The sequence below is a fragment of the Onychomys torridus genome, chromosome 1 (genome assembly GCF_903995425.1).
Source record: "Onychomys torridus chromosome 1, mOncTor1.1, whole genome shotgun sequence".
In the NCBI taxonomy this organism is placed as follows: Eukaryota; Metazoa; Chordata; class Mammalia; order Rodentia; family Cricetidae; genus Onychomys; species Onychomys torridus.
This window is the reverse complement of record NC_050443.1, coordinates 124,490,613-124,509,064: the sequence shown is the minus strand read 5'-3', so window position 1 is coordinate 124,509,064 and position 18,452 is coordinate 124,490,613. Positions and strand designations below refer to the sequence as shown.

General features: G+C 42.9%; 1 protein-coding gene across 1 annotated transcript in view; it reads left to right on the top strand.

Annotated features, from left to right (window-relative positions):
- The first annotated feature begins 1,457 nt into the window (after positions 1-1,457).
- C1H11orf80 (chromosome 1 C11orf80 homolog) overlaps positions 1,458-18,452 on the top strand; it is an 88,501-nt gene continuing 71,506 nt past the window's right edge. Inside the window, 5 exon segments of the mRNA XM_036204200.1 lie at positions 1,458-1,521; positions 1,524-1,676; positions 1,679-1,944; positions 4,228-4,366; positions 8,286-8,339. Of these exon segments, the coding sequence (XP_036060093.1) occupies positions 1,458-1,521; positions 1,524-1,676; positions 1,679-1,944; positions 4,228-4,366; positions 8,286-8,339 (676 nt within the window).

Here is an 18,452-nt window from a genome sequence, read left to right as displayed (position 1 = left end):
CGAGTAAGAAAAGTGAGGGGAAGCCATGGCTTAGTCAAGTCCTGGTTTGTGGGGAGAGGAGGGTATCACTGCCTTGGTTCATTGGATCTTGCAGAGGGGGTCCTCATTTCATGGTAACATCACTAATGTCACACTGCAGAACTCCCAGACAGCAAGGCAGGTGGGAAAAACACTGAGTAGATGTAGAGAGTGTAAAGAGAACTTACGAGATGTTTCTGCTTCTGACATTCACAAACTGAGTGTTAACCTCTCCTTGGAGCCTCCTTTTCATTGTTTATAATACCTGTTACACAGAAGGATTACTTTTAACAAGTGAAGCTACACAGAAGTAGAGTGGATAGCACAGAGTCTGGGCTCAGCAAATGTCGAGTCTGTATCAAACCTTGCCTGATTATGAGAATAAACACTTACGGGAGTCGCGAGGGTAAACCTTCATAGCAAAGGCCTGCCCCCCACTTTGGTCTAGATTCACTGTGAAGGCACTCTCCCAGGATCCTTTGTTAGGTACATGCCTACACATAGGATAGTGTTGGGTGTTCCCTGCACCTTTATCCCTGAGGCTCACTCCGAGGAGGAGGGCTGATAGCCAAGACGACCAGCTCACCTCAAGTACTCTGCCATTAGCTCTTGTCCTCCACCCTTGTCTCCAGTGGGATTTTCAAGGCGGAGCTTTCCTGCTGAGCTGACATTTTCAATGGGAAACATTTTAAAAGAGATATGGAAAGGAGGGAAAGCCTCCAGTGACTCCCCAAATGTCAGTTTTTTTTTATTTTATTAATTCTGATGATTAAAATGAATATTCCAGAAATAAAAGCCACCTCTCCAGTATGTCTAGGCGTGAACACCAAGATGGGGAGCACACTGGGCAGGGGTATGATTCAGGTCGCCAAGGTTGTGTGCTGGGCAGGCAGGCACGCTGCCAGCTCCACAGCTTGTTCTGTCCAATCCCAGCTTCTGGAGTGGAAGAATTTCTCCGAAGGAAAGCAGCCAACACCCTGTTCCACCCTTCTCCTTGGGTAACTCGTTGCCAGGCAAGAATCTCTCATACCAGTGTCTTCTCTTGGCAGCCCAGGGAACAATCTGTCAGATTCTCGGTAGTTGTGAGCCTAAGTCCATCGCAGGGAGCCCGTTCTGCAGCCCTGTAGGACTTCCAGCTGGGGACACTCAGAGCTGCTTGTCAGCCATACAAAACTTGTCAGTTTTGTGAAGTCAAGGAGGGGGAAGGAAGGGTCTGGCGGAGAGTGGGAAGCTCCTCGATTCCTCCTGGAATAGACTGGGGAGAGGTTTGGGGACAGGTTGCCAGATATAATACAGAGCCCCCCAGCTCCCAGCTTTGAATTTCAAAATAATTTTCTTATCTATCCCAAATCTTATTGCACGACATACATAATATGGGGTAAAAAGCTCGTTTACCTAAAACTCGGATTTAATGAGCCACCCATATTTCCCTCTGTTAGATGTGGGAAGCAGAGTCTGGTCCCGGGCACCGCCCTCAGAACAGAAGGCGAAGCCGTCTGGGGTCTAAGCCAGCCTGGGCATCCTGCACTGCGCAGCCGCAGCTTTCCAGGGACGGGCCCTGGAGGACGCCGAGGAGGGCGGTCAGAGCGCTTTGAAAAGGGCCGAGGGCCGCGTCTTGGCGAGACCGTGGGAACGTCTCCTCAGGAGGAGTCCTCGCCCGGCTCTGGCCGGCTCGCCTCCAACCCTGGCAGCTCCGCCACCTGTCCTCCCACCCAGGCGCCTACGGGTGCGGGCGGCCGCGGGCGGCTCCCGCAGTGCGCAGGCGCGAGGCCCGGGGGCGGGGCGACCGCGCCGTCGGGCGGGAAGGGACGGGCGCGCTGGGCAGGCGGCGGCGCGCTGGCCCGGCTTGAGGCCGTAGCTGCGGAAGAGGTGGCGGCTGCGGCCGCTGTCCTGAGAATGGAGAGGACGGCTTTGGCTGTCTGCGAGGTGATGCTGGGAAGGGAGAGAAAGAGACTTTTCTGATGACAGGGCGTGGCGAGGAGCCCCCAAAGTCTGCGCCGAGGGGTCCGGCGTTGCCCCGAGTGGAGGAGGAGGAGGAAATGCCGTGAAAATGGCGGCTAGAAAAGTTTAAGTCGCGCTTTCTTTGGGATTGTGGGAGGGCGTGAGGCCCGAGGTGGGGAGGTGCTGGGCTGGCTGTCCACCACCGTCGTGGGGCCGCTGTGAAGAACCAGCGTATGGGGCTTGCCTTCGTGCGCGCTGACACCACCGCCCGACGCCGCCGGGAACGCGAAGGTCGCGCGCGGACTACAGTGTCTGCCGAGCCGGGTTCCGAGAGGGAAGGCGGCCCACTCGGTTCCCAGCGTTTTCTACCCACCTGTGTGGAGACGGGGCTTGGAAAGGCGGGAAGGAGGTGTGCAGCCAGGAACGGGTGGACCAGGGAGTCAGATGGTAGGCACGGAGGCGCCAGTCCATGTAAAACGGGAACACGAGGACAAGGTGTGATACGACTTCCGGGGCAGCCACCGGGAGGTGCAGCGTCCGGGCCGAAGGACGGAAGGTTGACTCCAAAGGCTCGTCCTAGGGCCTTCAAAGCTGTGGACCGCGGACTGTTTAGTTCTGGAAGATGGCACTGAATGAACACCTGGTGCCCACTCGCAACGTGTGTTCACGTCATTGCTGAACTTTACAACCCCATGGGGCACGTGGCTCCAGAGCTAAAGACACTGCACAGGTGAAGAGTCACAGGCTCTGAGATGACTTAGAATATTCGTGGGCCTCCCGTCGTCTTTGTCATCCTCAAAGGAAGTTGTGGGATTAGATTTTACTGATGACAGAACCTGGGATAGAACCCAGGGCTCTGACTCACCAGCCAGCATTCTTTCCCCAACTGCTATCATTATACATAAAGCCGCTGGAAAAATCTGAACAGGGCGCACAGGAAATCAGAAGATAATGTGAAGGAAGCTGTTAGGTTGTAGAAGTGCCTGGAAACTGTCTTCACGAACTCTGGTACAAATCAGGATCTTAGTTCCCTAATTTTACTACTCTCTGCCTTAAAAAAAAGAAAAGAAAAAGAAAAAAGTGTTGGCTGAGATATTTTAGAGTGCTTGTTGCCCTTGCAGTGGCCTGAAATTCGATTCTGAGCACCCTTGTGCAATGCTGCCTTCTGACCTCTGTGGGCAGTAAGTGTACACAGACAAAACACTCATGCACATAAAAATAAATCTTGTCAGCCTGGTGTGGTGGCTCATGCCTTTAATCCCAGCATTGAGGAGGTAGAGGCAGGTGGATCTGAGTTCAAGGCCATACTGGTCTGCAAAGCAAACAGAAAGTTGTGAGGTGCCTTGTGGGTGCTGGGAACTGAACCCTGGTCTTCTATAAGAACAGCAAGTGCTCTTAACCATGGAACTATTTCTCCAGCCCTTCTCCAGTATTCTTTGTTTGTTTGGTTTTGTTTTGTTTTGTTTTGTTTTTTGAGACAAGTTTTCTCTTTGTAGCTCTGGCTGTCCTGGAACTCACTCTCTGGACCAGGATGGCCTCAAACTCATAGAGATCTGCCTGCCTCTGCCTCCAAAGTGCTGGTGTCAAAGGTGTGCACAACCATCACCACCACCACCACCTCCCTCCCGGCTCTCTCCAGCATGCTTTCTCTCATTCTGACCCTTGAAAATGTTCATTAGAGCCAGGCAGTGGTGGCACATGCCTTTAATCCCAGCACTCAGGGGGCAGAGGCAGGCGGATCTCTGTGAGTTCGAGGCCAGCCTGGTCTCCAAAGCGAGTTCCAGGAAAGGTGCAAACAGAAAAATCCTGTCTTGAAAAACAAAAAAAAAAAAACAAAAAAAAAAAAAAGAAGAAAGAAAATGTTCATTAGACTAGCAAAGATGATTCATAATTAGCTGCCACTCTTCTTCATAGTTGGCTTCTACTTGGGGGAGAAGATACAAACAAACCACTGTTTAATTTTTCTTTAGTTCATTTCCAGATGAACTTACCCAGCAGCTCACCTTCTTAATTTCCTGTCTTGGTGTGCATTATGTTGAATTATACCGTCTACTCACGTCACTTCCCAACTATTTTTTTTTTTTTTTTTTTGTGAATGTGTGTTTAGATATGATGCTGTGCTCGGAACAGATGTAAACTGACATTTCATAAGCAGGAATACAGTATTTTGTATTAGAGTTTTAACTGTGTCCTACAGATTCGTTAGGACCATGATTTTAAAGATGGTGTTTTATTTGAATTTATTTGAATCGTGTTCTTTCTTTTCAGATTTTGAGATACTTAATAATTCACTGGAAGTCTGAAACGGGACTGGCAGAGGGCTCCTGGCTAGAAGGGCAGCTGATGATTTCCATAGAAGCATTGAGCTCAAAGCACTTGCCGAATTCTCTGCACTGTGCAATATCTAGTAAGTAGAGGAAGACAGTCATCAGTTCTCTGTTGTTTTGTCCTGATGCATGTCATGGTTTATGTAAAGTTTCCAATTTGTCACAGTCTTTTCTAGTGAGACTAGCCATGTATGTGAGCTCAGGGTTCTAAAGACAGTACCTCATAGAATATGGAAGAGCAATTGAAGATTCCTATCAGTCTTGGTCCTTCAAATGCATGCACATACACATACTCAAATACCATATACACATGAAAAGAAGGGGAAAAATAATGTAAAGAAATAATTAAGGAAGAAACACAAGATCAACTTCTCGCCTTCACAGGAATGCATGCACACAATTTCTTGCATATACACCCAGATGGTATGTGTACACACACACACACACACACACACACACACACACACACACACCAAGAGAGCTATGAGATAGCCCAGCCCTCTGACTTTCTCCCTCCTAAAGGCTAATACTTTTAACTATATTTATTGTTTTAATATTAGCGGTTTCTAAACATATTTGTAATATCTTTTCCATTAGAAAACATTTATTTATTTATTTATTTATTTGTTTATTTAGGTTTTTCGAGACAGGGTTTCTCTGTAGCTTTGGAGCCTGTCCTGGACTAGCTCTGTAGACCAGGCTGGCCTCGAACTCACAGAGATCCGCCTGCCTCTGCCTCCCAAGTGCTGGGATTACAGGCATGCGCCACCCCCGCCCAGTGAAAAGGTTTATTTTTAATTGTGTGTTTCTGTGTGTAGGTATGTGCCTGTGACTGCCAGTGCCCAAGGAGGCTGGAGGTGTGGCTCCCTGTGAGCTGGGATTGTAGAAGTTGTGAGCTGTCCATTTGGGAACTGACCTCTGCTTAAGCTCTGTTAGTTGCTGTGCCATTTCTCTAGACCCTTAAATGTTTTTTAAGGCATTGTTATTACTTTCAATGGAATCTCATGTGGCCCGGGTTGGCCTATGACTCAACATGTAGCCAAGGGTGACCCTAAACTTGGGCTTCTCCTTCCTCTCCTTCCAGAGTGCTAGAATTGCAGGTGTATGCTGGCACACTGGCTTATGTGCTGCTGGGGACCCACAATGTGAGTCTTGATTTTCTGAGAAGGTCTCGCGCTGCAGCCCAGGCCTGGACTTTCTTCTGCGTGGTTGCAGACCTGAGCCTCCACGATGGCCTCCAGCCCGCTCTAGTTTTGATGCCTTCTCTTTCTGCTGTACAGAGCTATTTATTTTGGAGGTTTCTGTAGGTGGCTCTTGCTTGTCTCCCTTTTGTGTTGGATTTTGTTTTCTGAATTCCAGTCTTTCTAGTTCTTGGCGTACTCACTGGTTTTTTGGTTTTTTGGTTTTTTTTTTTAAAGCTTTATTTATTATGTATACAGCATTCAGGCCAGAAGAGGGCGCCAGATCTCGTTACAGATGGTTGTGAGCCACCATGTGGTTGCTGGGAATTGAACTCAGGACCTTTGGAAGAGCAGCCAGTGCTTTTAACCTCTGAGCCATCTCTCCAGCCCATACTGTTTTGATGGCTCTTAGGCTGTGGTGGCTTCCTGACAAAGGCGGCTGGGGAGGTAAATCTCTCGAGACCTTGTATTTCTGAAAATGTCTTCACTCCATACCTGATTGATAGTTTGTCAGAAAATAGGATTCTAAGTCAGAATTAATTTCTCTTCAGAATTTTGATGATGTTGCAGTGTTTGTTTAGTAACTCTACTGTTGCTATTGAAAATTCTGGTCTTTATGATTATTCTGTATATGACCTATTTTTCTTTTTCTCCCTGCAAGCTTATGTAATACTTTATCTTTGCATTATTAGATATAATAAAATTTGAAATTTCAGTTATTTAGCATATGGATGTTTGTTTTTCCTTTATTTTACCACCAGGTGATGTATATGTACAGGAATGTATCTGTTTTAAAGTAGAATCCAAGATATTTCAGTCTTGTGGCTTCATGCTCCCCTAGGCCATCTAATATCTATTCATTCAGCTAAGGATGGAGAAGGAGAACAAAGCTTATAAGATTTCTAAGACTAGGCTTGGAAATTACATGAATTGCCTCTGTTCCCATTCTTCTGGCCTGGACTTAGTCTTATTGTCACAGTTGCTCTGCACTTGCAACACTTGCTGACCTTCACGCTTCTGAAAATCCACAGTCCTGTGGCCTGCGGGGGTCAGTTTTCCTGCAATGTGCCTGGTGCTCAGCGTTCTCCTTGTGTACTTTGGGTGTGGGAATTTGTTTTAATTTTTTATATTTTTTTTTTGTTTTTCGAGACAGGGTTTCTCTGTGTAGCTTTGTGCCTTTCCTGGAACTCACTCTGTAGATCAGGCTGGCCTCGAACTCACAGAGATCCGCCTGGCTCTGCCTCCCGAGTGCTGGGATTAAAGGCATGTGCCACAATCGCCCGGCCTGGGAATTTTTTTTTTTTAATTTATTTTTTCTTACTTTATGTGCATTAGTGTTTTGCCTGCATGTATGTCTATGTGAGGATGTTGGGTCCCCTGGGACTGGAGTTACAGACTGGAGCTGCCATGTGGGTGCTGGGAATTTTTTTTTTAAGGTATTTTTTAAAAATATTTATTATGTATACAGTGTTCTGCCTCCATGTATGCCTGTATGCCAGAAGAGGACACTAGATCTTATTATAGATGGTTGTGAACCACCATGCGGTTGCTGGGAATTGAACTCAGTACCTCTGCAAGAGCAGTCGGTGCTCTTAACCTCTGAGCCATCTCTCCAGCCCCATGGGTACTGGGAATTTGAACCCAGGTCCTCTTAGAGAGCAGTCAGTGCTCTTAACCACTGAGCCATCTCTCCAGCCCCTGGGTGTAGGAAGTTTTGTTTGTGGTTCTTCTACAGCAATTTCTATTTAGATAGTGGATTTGTGGAACTTTTTTTTTTCTAAAATTTTCTCCCCTATTTTCATATTTTTGTGGTAAATTCCTCCAGTTTTTCTTCCAACTCTTTGTTGAAGAAACCTCAATTTTGTTCAATATCAAAATCATATGTCTTTGCTCTTAGAGTGGTCAAATCTTGCACCTTAAAGGGTGAAGGCCTAACAGCTAGCATGTCTTACACAAGGGAGAGAGGAGTGGTAGTCGTCTCAATGGTCTGTGTTTAGATTCACTACACCCACTTGTTAAAAGACAATTTTGGTTTTTGTCACAGAGGCTCATACTTCAGCATATTCAGAGACCAGCTTCTCCCTGCATCAGGGTTAGGGAGGCCAGCCTCTAGGATGCTGAAAAGAGGAGGTAAAGTTCTAATTAAATTCAGTTTAAAAAGAGGACCAAAAAACCTGGCTCTTTGAAATCTAGGTATCTAGGTACAAATAATTTTTTTAAAAAAGATTTATTTATTTATTATGTACACAGAAGAGGGTGCCAGATCTCCTTACAGATGATTATGAGCCACCGTGTGGGTGCTGGGAATTGAACTCAGGACCTCTGGAAGAGCAGTCATTGCTCTCAGCCTCTCAGCCATCTCTCCAGCCCCATACAAATAATTCTTAACCCAATTGACTGGCAAAATATCTTCTATTTCAGAGTCAAATTGGTTGAAAAAGGGCCAATGTTTTAATTGTGTCTTACACTCAAATGTTAGTTATGGCATTGTGTACGCTGATCAATAGTTGCAGTTTAGAGTTTTCCATAATCCTTTTCTTTCAAGTATAACAGCATCTAAAAGGAACAGTCCTGGTATTGGTTATAGGTGCTAAATGTAGGTGAGAAGAATTGCCATTGGTTATCACCAACCCCCACGTGTTCATTGTACCTTAGAGTACTTATTCTGCCCTCTGTTTATAGTGAACTCATTAATAAGGTCCTTTTAATATTCCATGTCTAAAAGCCGTATTTTCAGAGACCCATTGATATTTTAAAGTCAAATCTACTTACTTGTTTTACTTTTTTTTTTTTTTTTTTTTGTATTTTTTTCTTACAGTTGCTTCTACAGGAAGTGTTCATGGTGGCTTGGTCTTCAAGAAGTTTCTACAAGGTAAACAGTTACCTAACTTCCAAGAGACTAAATCTCTTTCTGTTAATGAATTTGGTGTTGGTGTTTTCTGAAATATATTTATTCTGAAAGATAAAATTCCTTGGTTTAGTAAATAAAAATATAGGCTACCCACTTAAATTTGACTTTCAGATAAACATTAGGATTTTTTTTAAAATACATTTTATTTTTCAATTATGTGTATACCACAAGTATGTGGGTGCCTGCAGGGTTCGGAGTGGAAGTCAGATCTCCTGATGCTGGTGGTGGTAAGCTGCCCAACAGGGGTGCCAAGAACGGAACTCAGGTTCTCTGGAAGAACAGTACATGTTCTTAACCCCTGAGCCGTCTCTCCAGCCCCAGACACTCATTTTTCAGTATATGTATGTCTCATGTAATACTTTATCCTACCTTTTATCTGACCATCCCACTGGAGCAATAAAACTGAATAGCGGCAGAAATGGACATGATATCCAGGAAATTGTAGCTTTTCTGACTATTCTCTGTACAACTCAGGCAGAAGTTTTCCAGATATAAAAGAGGATTTGTTCATGTAAAATTCAAATAAGAAATGTACCATAAATGGGCCGGGTGGTGGTGGCACACGCCTTTAATCCCAGCACTCGGGAGGAAGAGCCAGGAGGATCTCTGTGAGTTTGAGGCCAGCCTGGTCTACCAAGTGAGTTCCAGGAAAGGCGCAAAGCTACACAGAGAAACCCTGTCTCGAAAAACCAAAAAAAAAAAAAAAAAGAAAAGAAAGAAATGTACCACAAATGTTTTTTTCTGGTAGTAATGTAGTAATATTATTCTTTATATTATCTGTCGAAAATATATGTCAATATTGGTATGGTTTAGGAACAAAATTTATTTTGTTTTTGTTTGTTTTTCAAGATAGGGTTTCTTTGTGTAGCTGACCTGGAACTCGATCACAACTATCTATTACTTCTGTTCTAGGGACCCAACTCCCTCTGCTATCCTCTGTGAGCACCTGATAATCACAGGCATGCTTGTGATGCACATACAAACAAAACACTTATTAAAATTAAAATTTTTTTAAAAATTTAAAAATTAAAAATTAAGAATTTTACTTTTAATACTCTGATTATGTGCATGCTACAGGTACTTATAACTAGACACCTTATTCTGCTAGTTATATTTTGATAGTTTGAACAGGGGGTTAGAATGACATTAATCATCAATGTTTATTTAAATTACAAATTAAATGAAAATGAGTTTTTATTTAAAGTTTTCATAGGAACTGATCTGCAACTTTATGAAGAAAATATCTAGATCTTTTTGCAGTTTCTGGTAGTTATTTACTAGTTTGTTACCAAGCATCTAATTTTGCCTTTCTTCTCCTTCACACCAACATTATTGAGATTTGCGTTTCCTAGTACCTGTAGTGAATAGGCTTTGGGGACAACTAACCACACCCATGGAGGCAGGCCATGCTTGGAGAAGCAGCAGATCCCACTTTTCCCAGAGAGCAGCGTGACTGCCTATCACTCAAGGTTGCATAGTAGCTAAACTTGGGTATAAACTGCTCTTAGAACTGGAGTGTTTTCCCTGGAAGGAAACCTTCTGTTTATACAACCCAAGTTCTAATTTTTAAAAAGACAATGAGGATAAAACCATTCTTGTTATGTTAATGTGATATAACATTTTTATGGAGACACAATCTCAGGTAGAAGCTGGCCTTAAAGGACTTTTTCTTTTAGCTCCTGAACAGATATTCTGTGAAAGTTTGAGTAGAATGTTCTTCCCTTAGTGATAATCACAGAGATTATTCTAGTGAAAATTTATTACATTTTAGGCCTGTGCTCATTACAGAAGAGTTTTGTTTGTTTTTGGTTTCTTGAGATAGTCTCTCTATTATGCAGCCTTGACTGTCCTAGGAACTTGCTCTGTAGACCAGGCTGTCATCCAACTCACAGAGATCCAGCTGCCTCTGCCTCCCGAATTCTGGGATTAAAGGCATGTGCCATTATGCCCAGCCCATATACTTATATTTCTTCATTGTTGTTTTTGAGAAACCATGCCCAGTTTATGAGGTGCTAAGCAAGTACACTACAACTGAGCTGTATTCCCATCTCAGTTCATACTTATATTTTAATCACTCTGCCCTACTGCCTCCTATGCTATCCTGGAAGAAAGGAGGCATCAACTTACTTTCCTAAAGAGTTACTTCGATTCCAAATTTTTGGGAGATCTGAATCCAAGTTCAAGAGTCATGGGTTATGACTGGACATGGTGGTAAATGCCTGTGATCACAGCACTTGAGAAGTGGAGACAGCAGAATCAGAAGTTTAAAGACATCCTTGGATACCTAGTGAATTTGAGACTAACCTGGACTACATGAAACCCTGTCTCAAAAACCCAACCCTCTCCCTTCCTAAAAAAGAATCATGGATCAGTTGCCTCAAAATCGTCTCTCTTATTGTTAGCTGCTCTTCTTTTGTGGATTGTTTCCATGGGATGATACAAAGAATGGAAAGCTCATTGCTAATGCCGCTGCTCTAGCTGATATGTGCGAAAGTCCTTTGAAAGAAGTAGAAAGTCCGTACAGACAGGGACTACTATGTCAGGAGCAGTGGCAAGGTAATAACAGGGTTTTCTGTGACATCAGCTCATGCTTAATGTGCTTGTGCTAGGAGTGGACAGACTTTAGGTAAGGCTGCTCCAACTAATGTTTGTGAAAGTGCTTTGAAAAATGAGAAACCCGCAAAACAAAGGAGTCTGTTTATTGCCATTGTAACTAGTAAGGAGGAGGCATCAGGTATCATTTATTGAACAATCACATTTTTTAAACTAATACAAAATTTAGATAGTGTCATAGTGGCTTAGATTTAACTATCAATTTTTAAAGCTCAAACAATTTTGTTTAATATATTTTTATATTACTATGATAAAGAGTGAGTGGCTCTTTGTACAAAATATGAAATATTATAGATCAAGTATTCTGCAAAAATTGAATCATTTGTTCATTGTCAGTCATATTTGGTAGCCAACTTCAGTTTAATTCTTCAGTTGTTAGGGCTTATAATGCTAACCTCCACTCCATAATGCTGTTTATTCATACTAATTAGTAGCATAAATTGCTCAGTGAAGCTCACAAGGGAAATTGGCCAAGACTAAGACTCAAATCCCTTAGCTCCTTGGCTTATGCGTCATTAATTATGCCTTTATTACTATTATTATTTATTTAACATTCCTGTAACACTGTTAGCAAACTGCTTTAAATTAGTCCACTGTCTTTACACTGTTTAATTAGCTTCATCAGGGAGTTTCTGGCAGCTGATTTGTTAATCATTTGTGTCCAAATGCTAAAGGGCTGTCTGTCTTTCAGAATTGGTGGTATACCTCTGAATTCAGTGTGACCACACTGTCCTCTGCATCCCTTCCTTGATTTCTGTCAGTGCCTGAATAAGGTTCCTCTCTTCTTTAAGGGAGCTGAACTGCTGGAATAGCCCAGCTTCTGTGTCTTCACCCCCTTGCCTTCTCTCCAGGCATTCCAGATCACTTTCTACAAGCCAGGCTCATACTTTACACTGAGGTAATAAACAGTGGACCAAGGCAACTCCCAAGTGTCCTGCCTCTTTAGGCTTGTTTCCTTTTATCCTTCTCCAGTTTCTAATGATTCATGCTTTTATTCCATAAACTTTTACTGAATATCTGCCTTGCCATGAAGTGATAGAAAGGAGAGACAGCCCCCAAAATAGAATATGGTGTGACAGGATTCTTGGGGAGCTTCATTCACAGATCTCTTGTGGTAACCCAGAAGATAGTCCTCAAAGTTCCATCACAAGTATGCCTTTCTTCCTCTAGTTAGGTTAATTTCAGACAGCTTTCCTGCTTTTTTTAAGAGAGAGAGAGAGAGAGAGAGAGAGAGAGAGAGAGAGAGAGAGAGAGTGTGTGTGTGTGTGTGTGTGTGTGTGTGTAGGATGGGGAAGAGATGCACATGCCCTGGCATACATGTGGAAGTTAGAAGATAGTTTACAGGATTTCTCTCCTTCCAGCATGTAGGCCCCAGGAATTAATCTCAGGGCTTCAGACTTAGCAGCAGACACCTACCCACTGAGCTGACTCACCAGTTTTTGCTTTTCCTCTTTTAAACTTTATTGTTTTTGTACTGAAAACATTCTTTTTCTTTCTCCATCACTGTCATGCCTGCTAAACACCAATGGAATAGCTTGTCAAATAAACTATTCTGTTTGGCAGTTACTCTGAAATGTGTGTAACATATGTTCCTAAATTGCTATTTGATGTAGCCATTCCTTTTTATTTATTTGGTTTTTCAAGATTCTTTTTGTTGTTGTTGTTGTTTATTTGTTTGTTTTGTTTTGTTTTGTGTTTTCAAGACAGGGTTTCTCTGTGTAACAACCCTGGCTGTCCTGGAACTCAATTTGTACACCAGGCTGGCCTCAAACTCACAAAGATCCTCCTGCCTCTGCCTCCCGAGTGCTGGGATTACAGGCGTAGGGCATTTTCTTAATTACTGACTGACTGGGAGAGCCAAGCCCATTGTGGGTAGGGCCATCCCTGGGTTGGTGGTCCTGTCCTGGGTTCTATAAGAAAGCAGACTGAGCATGCCAGAAGGAGCAAGCCAGTAAGCAGCAACCCTCCTCCTGTTCCCAGGTAAACAATTTGGTTAAGCTGCCTTGGCTTTCTTCAATAGATGGTGACTCGGGTTATCTAAGCCAAATAAACCCTTTCCTGCTCAGTTTGCTTTTCATCGTAGCAATAGGAACCCTAACTAAGACAGTCACTAAGATAGATAATTAGGTATTTAGAGTTTTTCATACCTACATTTAAATGTGTAAATTCTGTTCAACATTTATACTTATTCACTTGTGTGTAATTCTACTTATCATTTACTTTATATATACATTATCTGCTGAATTGCTTCTATAATATATGTCTATTTAGTAAAGCATGATTTTTTTCCAGTTTGTTGAAATTGCTTGGCTCTAGAAAGAACTGCTTCCTATCATGTCTACTTGGGAAGAGAAAAAGGGGTGGTGAAGTGGGTAAGAGGAGAAAAGCCCCATCCGTAGGTCTGAACTCACCTTACTGCTGTCTCTTCATAGTCTATTGCTTATCCATTTGCCTCTTTGTAAGGGCTTGTTTGAGGTTCTAGCAGGGAAGAGCAGTCTGTTATATTAGGGACACTCAGCTGGGTGATGGACAGCTGCCTAGCCAGCCAGACCAGCCATAGCCAGACCAGCCATGTGAATCCTGCTAGTTAACAGGGTGACAGATAGCAAAGGCATTCTTACCTATATTTTGAAAATACCGGGGGGCTGGAGAGATGGCTCAGAGGTTAAGAGCACTCTCTGTTCTTCCAGAGGTCCTGAGTTCAATTCCCACCAACCACATAGTGACTCACAACCATCTGTAATGAGATCTGGCACCCTCTTCTGGCCTGCAGGGATACGTGCAGACAGAACACTATAAACATAATAAATAAATCTTTAAAAAAAAAAAATGCCGGGTGGTGATGGCACACGCCTTTAATCCCAGCACTCGGGAGGCAGAGGCAGGCAGATCTTTGTGAGTTCAAGGCCAGCCTGGTCTACCAAGCGAGATCCAGGGAAAGCGCAAAGCTACACAGAGAAACCCTGTCTCGAAAAACCAAAAAAAAAAAAAAAAAAAAAGAAAGAAAATACCTGGTTGGGATTTAGCTCAGTGGTAGAGCACTTGCCGTGCAAGTGCAAGGCCCTGGGTTTGGTCCTCAGCTCAAAAAAAAAAAAAAAAAAAAAGCCTCCTGGTCCCATGTTTATAATTAGTCTCATTTAAATTACTTATTGCAGTTCTGGGGATAGGTGGCAAGACCTTGAACACACCAAGTTAAGAGCAACACTCCTGGGCTTCACCACCAGTCCTCCAGTTTTTATTGACATAATTTAACTCTATCCAGTTTGCCTAGGCATTTTAAAAATAGTTACTTCTTTCTGAGTCAGAAAAGTTTATCTTTTAAATTAAAGAAACAAACAAGAATGGTAGCCTTTGTAAGTAAAGACTGCTTTGCCGCGCCATAAGTGGAGCCTTTCTTCTGTTTTGTGATGCTTGGGTCCAGGGCCTCTCATGAATGCCAATGAAGAGCTCTTCCAATGAGCTATTACAGTCCCAGATTTCTTTCTCCCCACTAAATGTTTCATTTTGCCCTCTTCATTAGCTTATTTGGAAAGTCAACGAGAAATGATTGGTAGAGCTAAGCATGTTCAACATTGAGAGAGCATCTTATAATGGCCAACCTTTGAATTTTCAAATCTGGAATTCTTACATCCAGAGACTAAAATTCTATTACAATTTAATACCTTAGAGGGTCAACAACTCTAAGGCTGAGAAATTACCTAACACCTGTCCCCAGGCACTGTCTTACAGCCTTAGTCTCTCTTCTCTGTAATAGAAGCTCATAACTTAGAGTCTTTGATAGAATTTTAAATTTTTGCAGTTTTGTGGATGTCTCATTTTTCTCATGGAAAGATGCATAATTCAATTCAATCAGATTTTAACCAGGTCTGTTATGGAAATGATGATTAACTTTCTCCTGTTCCTTTTTTTTTTTTTTTTTTTTTTTTTTTTTTTTTTTTAGGATCTCACTGTGTAGCCTTGCCTGACATGGAACATACTATGTACTATGTAGACCAGGCTGGCCTCAAATGTACAGAACTCTGTTTTCTTTTCTGCCTCCCTAGTGCTGGGGTTAAAGGCATGAGCCACCATGCCCAGCTCTCGTATTCTTTAAACAAGACATGACATCATTCATTTTTTGAGAGGTAGGTCAGATGTGTTATCTGTTTCAGAGATGAGGAAATCCAGACTTACATCAGCTTGTTATCCTAAGTTTAAAGAGAAGAATTTTGTGGTTTCATAAATGGCTAGTTATCTATTAAACCAGATGAGACCAAGTTTTTGATACATTCTAAAGAGTTTCTGCCTGCCAAATTTGCCTTACGCTGGAAAAGATTTTATAAAGGTTGACCAAACAAACTAAAATAAATGGGTTTCTGTTGGTTTGTCTCTTGAGACAGGGTTTCTCTGTGTAGCTTTGGCTGCCCTGTAACTTGCTCTGTAGACCAGGCTGGCCTTGGACTCATGGAGATCTGGCTGCCTCTGCCATGCTTGGATTAAAGGTGTGCTGTAGCTGTATATTTCTAACCTTGTTCAAGATATTGTACTTATACCATTCATTTAACAATGTAATGCAATTTGCTGATCCTTGAATGTTATTATTACCAACTATTAGGATATAAAGAAATGAAAGTTAGTAGTTAGACATTACAATCGAACTTGTAGTCATATTAGGTGTGTTTTCAAGATCGAGCAGTTATATTTTAGATAGACAGGTCATCTTCAAATCCTTCAGAGATCTACAGAATATGGCATTTAAAATGTTTTAATAACTTAGAAATTTTTTCCCTGTTTTATGACTATGAGACATGTCAGCTCCTGGCAGTACCAATCTACTTCAGAGAAAATATGGGCATAGAAGAAACTGCATATGGAGTTAACTTTCATTGTGGCAAAAGTTAGTCACTGGACTACAAAGTATCCTTGAACTTACTGCTGACAAATAGGACAAAATGAATAGACAGGACACAAAACAAAGGGCTACAGATTCTTGCCAAGACAAGTGTGGTTGTGGCTTTAATGAAAGGCATCTTCTGAGTCCAGGACAGTATGGCACCATCCCTGAAGTGGCCTTTGCAATCTGGAAAAGGTACAGAGCCTCTTTCTTTGAAGGCAGCTGAACTGGCAGTGGACCAATGACTTCTGATGTGCAGTGGAACAGCAGATGAAACAGTTATTCTTGAAAGAGTAACTAAGCTGATGGAGTCTAACCTCTCAATAGTAGACTGGCATTTAATAAAAGAGTTGAAGCCACCCACAAGCTGAGAAGAAAGGGATGCAGAGAAGAACGGGATGCCGAGATGAAGCCCCACACACACACAGCCAAGAAGAATGGACAGCTGAATTTAAAAAAATCAACAATTTCCAGAATTTAAAATCCTGAATCATGACATGACACTAGTGGAATTCAGGTGTTTCTGGTACATGGACTGCTCTCACCAAATGTGAGGTCGAACTGTTCACCTGTGTACATCCTACTTCACAAATGAGTCTGTCAGATACGCTAAGCCTATAGGCTGAAGATGATGCCCCAGCACTGCAGAGAAACCTCAAGTGACTGTCCAGGCAGCTGGCTGTTTCTGTCAACTCACATTTTTTTTGGAAGCCACTTGTGTGCACTTCCTGTTTTTATTTTGTTAGGTAATATTATTTCTTCTTGAGTCTCAGAGGGAGTTGAAAATTAGTTATAGTTATAGTTGAAGATTAGATAGCTATAGTTAGTAAAAGTTTAGATAGTTACAGTTTTCCTTGTTAAGAATTTCAGAAAAGAAACTCACTAAATCAATCAATGGGACCTGTTGAAACTGAGAAGCTTTTGTAGAGCAAAGGACATGGTCAACAAGACAGAGTGACAAACTACAGAATGGGAAAAGGTCTTCACCAACCCCACATCTGACAGAGGGCTGATAGCCAGAATATATAAAGAAGTCAAGAAATTAGACATCAAAATGCCCAACAGTCCAATTAAGAAATGGGCTATAGAACTAAACATAGAATTCTCAACAGAGGAAGTTCAAATGGCTGAAAGACATTTAAGGAATTGCTCAACATCCCTAGTTATCCGGGAAATGCAAATCAAAACGAATCTGAGATACCACCTTACACCTGTCAGAATGGCTAAGATCAAAAACACAGAAGACAGTTTATGCTGGAGAGGATGTGGAGCAAAGGGAACTCTCCTCCACTGTTGGTGGGAATGCAAGCTTGCACAGCCACTTTGGAAAACAATATGGCGCTTCCTTAAAAAATTGGGAATCCATCTCCCCTGAGACCCAGCTGTAGCACTCTTGGGCATATACCCAAGAAATGCTCAATCATACCACAAGGGCATTTGCTCAGCTATGTTCATATCAGCATTGTTTGTAATAGCCAGAACCTGGAAACAACCTAGATGCCCTTCAACTGAAGAATGGATAGAGAAAATATGGTACATATACACAATGGAGTACTACTCAGCAGAGAAAAACAATGACATCATGATGTTTGCAGGCAAATGGATGGATCTAGAAAAAATCATCCTGAGTGAGGCAACTCAGACTCAGAAGGACAAACATGGTATGTACTCACTCATAGGAGGATACTAGATGTAAAACAAAGATGACTAGACTCCTACACAACTCCAGGGAGGCTACCTAGAAAACGGGACCCTAGAAAAGACCCAGGGATCACCCAGTGACAGAGAAATGGATGAGATCTACATGAACAACCTGAACAACAGTGGAAGTAATGAAGGGCAAGATTTGAGAGAAAGAAAGCTTAGGGGAGCAGGAGATCCCAGCTGGATCAAGAACAGAAAGGGAGAACAAGGAATAACAGACCATGATAAATGAAGACCACATGAGAACAGGAATAGGCAGAGTGCTGGAGAGGTCCCCAGAAATCCACAATGATACATCCTCTGTAGACTGCTGGCAATGGTCGAGAGAAAGCCTGATCTGACCTAGTCTGGTGATCAGATGACTAAACACCCTAACAGTCGTGCTGGAACTCTCATCCAATAACTTATGGAAGTGGATGCAGAGATCCTCAGCCAGGCCCCAGGTGGAGCTCCAGGTGTCCAACTGGTGAGAAAGAGGAGGGACTGCAAGAGCGTGAATTGTTGAGACCAAGATTGCAAAAAGCACAGGGACAAATAGTCAATCAAATGGAAGCACATGAATTATGAACCAACAGCTGTGGAGCCCCCAGCTGGATCAGGCCCTCTGGATAAGTGAGACAATTGAATAGCTTGATCTGCCTGGGAGGCACCTAGGCTGTGGGACCAGGACCTGTCCTTAGTGCATGAGCTGGCTGTTTGGAACCTAGGGCTTACACAGGGACACATGCTCAGCCTAGAAGGAGGGGACTGGACCTGCCTGTACTGAATCCACCAGGTTTAAATGAATCCCCAGGGGAGTCTTGGCCCTGGAGGAGATGGGAATGTAGGGGAGGGGATGGGGGGAAGGTGGGGGTGGGGGCGGGACGGGGGAGGACAGGGGAACC